This window comes from Miscanthus floridulus, chromosome 16, assembly GCF_019320115.1.
Source record: "Miscanthus floridulus cultivar M001 chromosome 16, ASM1932011v1, whole genome shotgun sequence".
In the NCBI taxonomy this organism is placed as follows: domain Eukaryota; kingdom Viridiplantae; phylum Streptophyta; class Magnoliopsida; order Poales; family Poaceae; genus Miscanthus; species Miscanthus floridulus.
In genome coordinates, this window is record NC_089595.1 from 93,847,850 (window position 1) to 93,852,138 (window position 4,289).

General features: G+C 49.2%; 1 protein-coding gene across 1 annotated transcript; it reads right to left on the reverse strand.

Annotated features, from left to right (window-relative positions):
* Positions 1 to 1,869: 1,869 nt before the first annotated feature.
* LOC136511448 (uncharacterized) lies at positions 1,870 to 2,762 on the reverse strand. Its single transcript, XM_066505509.1, has 3 exons — positions 2,568 to 2,762; positions 2,280 to 2,480; positions 1,870 to 2,008 (listed from the first exon to the last, which is right to left on the reverse strand). The coding sequence occupies exons 1-3, from the start codon at positions 2,733 to 2,735 to the stop codon at positions 1,922 to 1,924; spliced, it is 456 nt and encodes a 151-aa protein (XP_066361606.1). The 5' UTR covers positions 2,736 to 2,762; the 3' UTR covers positions 1,870 to 1,921.
* Positions 2,763 to 4,289: the final 1,527 nt, after the last annotated feature.

Sequence of the window (4,289 nt, forward strand, 5' to 3'; positions counted from 1 at the left end):
CACTCTGTCCTAATCGAGGTCTCGAGCACCATGGATGCCACTCACATGCGTCATTGATGCTTGCGGTTGAGGTCTTGATGGGTAATAAAATGGGTTTGCAAGAGATCAAGGAACCTTCGAATGTGAGTGATTGATCTGGAAATCACCATGGGCGACAGATTTCTCCATCAAGCATGGAAGGTACCGGCTGCCGCTAGTAATAATCTGACTCAACCCTCGGAGGCCGCTCACCAACCAACTATGCACGCAACTCTTGCAGCTCTTGCCACTCGGCTTGAATCATGGAGGTGAGTTGCTTGACGATCAAGTGCTGTGTCATCATCCATGGTCAGCAGTTATAGCGCTAGGAAGGCTAACGGTGTCTAATGGATCTAAGAAAAACATTACTCCCCTGTCCCAAAATTGTTGACACTTTAGCTATGAATCTGGACAAATGTATGCATAGATTCATAGGTAAAGTGCAAACTATTTTGTGATGAAGGGAGCATGTCCCATCTCTCCTTGTCCCTCCTATAAAAAAACTAAGATTATCACATACCATTAACCAGGAATCATCCTATCGTTTAAAAGTTGGATGGTCATGTCCCATATCCTACCTTGGCCTAGAACCAAATGATAGAGGACGTCTCGGTTCGAGCAGCAGTAGTGGATCTAGCTTATCCATTATTCCACTATATATAGCACTTATTGTAGCAATGGCTTTAGGAGTCGGTGAAGAAAGAAAAAATAGCTTCACTAGGCACTGGCTCCTAATTATTTAGAGGTTGTTTTTGTTATGCTGGTGGGGTTTTGCTACATTATAGTAAATAAGTAGCTTCTCTCAATGGGGGAAATATATATACTATTCACCGCTAGATAAGCTCAAATCACATTGGATCTACAGAAAGAGATGATATCAAATCAAAATGTCCTATAAATTAAATAAGTTGCAAGCAATCACTACTGGAGGCGCATGCTTTGCCGAGGGCCTCTGGCCCTCGGCAAAGGACTAGAAACCCTCGGCAAAGGCTTTGCCGAGGGCTGCCCTCGGCAAAGACCCCTCGGGGAATTTTTAGACGGCGAAGGGGTCTTTGCCGAGGGCCCTTTATCGGGCACTCGGCAAAGCCTTTGCCGAGGGCCAGGATGGCCCTCGGCAAAGAAAAGACGCCGTCAGATGCCGGCGCCGTTGGCGGTTTCTTTGCCGAGGGCTGACCCTCGGCAAAGAAATGGTTTTTTTTTGAATTTGTTTGCCGAGGGCCGACCCTCGGCAAATAAAAGTTTTTATTTTTTTTAAATCTTTGCCGAGGGCCTCCTCTATGGCCCTCGGCAAAGAAATTTTCAGGATTTTTTAAAAATTCTTTGCCGAGGGCCGGCCCTCGGCAAAGAAATGGTTTTTTTGAAATTTTTTAACCCTTTGCCGAGGGCCTACTCCCTGGCCCTCGACAAAGAAATTGGCAGGATTTTTTAAAAATTCTTTGCCGAGGGCTGGCCCTCGGCAAAGAAATGGTTTTTTTTGAATTTTTTTAACCCTTTGCCGAGGGCCTACTCCCTGGCCCTCGGCAAAGAAATTGGCAGGATTTTTTCTAAAAAATCTTTGCCGAGGGCTATTGCTTGGGCCCTCGGCAAAGGACACTTCTTTGCCGAGGGCCTTGGTCATTGCCCTCGGCAAAGAGGCAGAAATTTAATTTTTTTTTGTTTTTTGCATTCCATCGACACAAGCATTTCATATATATACATATATATATCACACAGAACCCATTTTCTCACAATATATCACAACCATAATTGTGAACCACAAATCACAATATATTACAACGACAAGTCACATGTTCATCATCATTCACATGTTTATTACGACAAGTTAATAAAATCCAAGCAAAGTCACAACCATAAATCACAAATCACGCTAAAGTCCAACCACATCACCTAGCACGAGTCCTCATCAAGCTAGCCTATGAGACGATGGTGAAGGAAAAGCAGGATCACCCGGTGACGCACTAGCGGGTTGATTGGAATCCGCGGACTGAAGCTGCACAAAGGAGCAGAGATTGCATGTGTGAGTAATCCGGGAAAACAGTTTTGAAACTTAGAGATTGCATCTAGTATTGTAGGAATACAAAAAGATTAGACTCAATTGAAAATTTCGGCAGCACCTCCCCTGCACGGGGAGGTTTCCAAAACCTGCAAGAAACGACGGCACGAACGCCGACATCCACAACGGCACGAACGCCGACATCCACAACGGCACGAAGGCCGACATACATGCAAAGCACAAACGAAAAGTGAACTTTCATACTTACAGGAGTAGCTGCAGGAGTAGGAGGTGGAGGAGCTGAAAACTGCACAGGTACACCCGATGCTTGCCCAAGACTTTGCATGATCACCATCATCTCCGCCATCTGCTTCTGCGCGGCCTCGAACGTGACCTTCTGGGCCTGCAGCTGTGCGGTCAGCTCCGCGTTCTGCTCTTGACTTTGCCTTTTTGTTTCTTGCAGCTCGGCCTGCAATATTTCACTCCAATGTATCAGTAATGCAAATCTAATTTAGGTGTTTAAATATGTACGTACGATGAGTAAAACAGGAATTACCTGGAGTGCTTGGACCTGCTGCAGTGCTGGAGACGGCCGTGGACGTATGGGCTGGCTGGAGCTCGTGCTCCGTGCTCGGATAGCGTCGAGGGAGGGAACAGTGGTGGAGTCGATGACGCCGTCTGCAATCCACAGCCGCCCGTGCTTCTTGCCTCCTCCGAGCCTCATGATCGCCTCTGCATCAATGGGCTCAGTGCGCACATTGTAATTTTCCCCATAGATCCCCCTTACCGTTGACGTATACTCTTGGACTTTAGTGTACACGTTCAGGTCGGAGTACACCTGGGGCGGGGCAGCCGGGTCGAAGGAGACAGAGGACGACGCCCTACCCATGTGAGACATAGCCCACGCAGAGAACTCCGAGATCTCCTCGCCCGGGTGCGCAGCCTCCTGCGAGAAAGACGGGAAGATGGTGAGAAATCAAATAGAATTGAGCGTCAAAATAAATGAAAGAAATCACTTACGTATGCTTGTTTGTATCCGGGGAGGCTACGACTGTCTTGATGGTGAGTTGGACCTTGCCTCATCAGACGCTGTTCCCGCTGCCTCTCGTGTGTGTCAACAAAGTCCTGTGATAACCACTTGTCCACGATCATGGCCCAACACTCAGGATACGATCGGCACCACCAGGGAATCACCTACAAGTCATCGAGTATTTGACATATAAGAAGAAATTGAACCTACTTAATATCAGAACGAATAATTATGAATGTTATTCGCCTACCTCAAGGTACTGGTCCCGGGTCAGCATAATCCGTCTTGCTTGAGGCTTGGGGAGGAACTGCCTAAGTACCGACCTGTAGTAGTCTATGTGGGCCTGGACGCGCCCATGGTGGTGCATCTCGGTGACGTACTTCCTACAAGCTGCGGCGGCCGCCCGATCCGCCTGGGCCTCAAGTCCTTCTTTGGCCTTGAAATATTTCTGCATACAAAACCAATGTATCCATTCATTATTTCAATAAAAGATTTAACCAATGAATGCGATGTATTAAGCAATGTTGTGCGAGAGAGACTTACCCAAAACTCCGCCAATACTCGCTCCTGCTTGTTGCGGTAAGTGTCATCCGTGACCAGCGCGTACCTGTCCTAGTTGGAGGCCGGCTCCCGCACCACCGGCTCTTCGGACAGTTGCACAATGCCGGGGTACCATTTCCTGCACAAAACACCAAGGATGCTCGCGGGGGTGTGTGCTGGAGTACCCGACAAAACCAACCAGGCCCTGCACAAGTGATTAAGAAAATTTATCAGTTTCTCTTAAGATTTCCAACATATCTTATGAAGTAGTTGTGATAACATCCATAGTTACTTACCTCTTTGCCATAGGTCATATCACTGAGCGGTTGTGAGGAAGCGGAACCAGAGGGAGGCTCGCGGGACCTCGCTCGTAGAGAGTCCGGGTAGCGGTACCCTCTCCCTCGCCCTCGAGCGCCTCGCCTCCCTCGCCCTCGAGCGCCTCGTCTCCCTCGCCCGTCTGCTGACCCCTCTCGTCCTCCGACGAGGACGAGGCCGTGGCCGTCACGTGCTCCTCCTCTAGCACCTCGTCACGTGTCATGGGAGGAGACCTCTGCCTCCTGCGGTGGCTGCCCCTGGTCCTCCTCTCGTCACCTCCTGCGGACGCTACCCCGGACGACGACCCCTCACCTCGAAGGAGAGGGCGGTCTCTCCCGTAAACTGAGGGCATGTCACGGCGTGGACATCTGCTCGCCATCTTTGTCCAATCAC

Excerpts from the sequence above, each read along its gene's own strand:
- LOC136511448 (XM_066505509.1), bottom strand. The coding sequence starts at position 2,735 with ATGAGGCTCGGAGGAGGCAAGAAGCACGGGCGGCTGTGGATTGCAGAC. Across the intron at positions 2,481-2,567 it reads AGCAGGTCCAAGCACTCCAG|GCCGAGCTGCAAGAAACAAA; the intron begins GTAATTCCTGTT and ends GAAATATTGCAG. Across the intron at positions 2,009-2,279 it reads CTACTCCTGCAGCTACTCCT|CTTCAGTCCGCGGATTCCAA; the intron begins GTAAGTATGAAA and ends TCCTTTGTGCAG.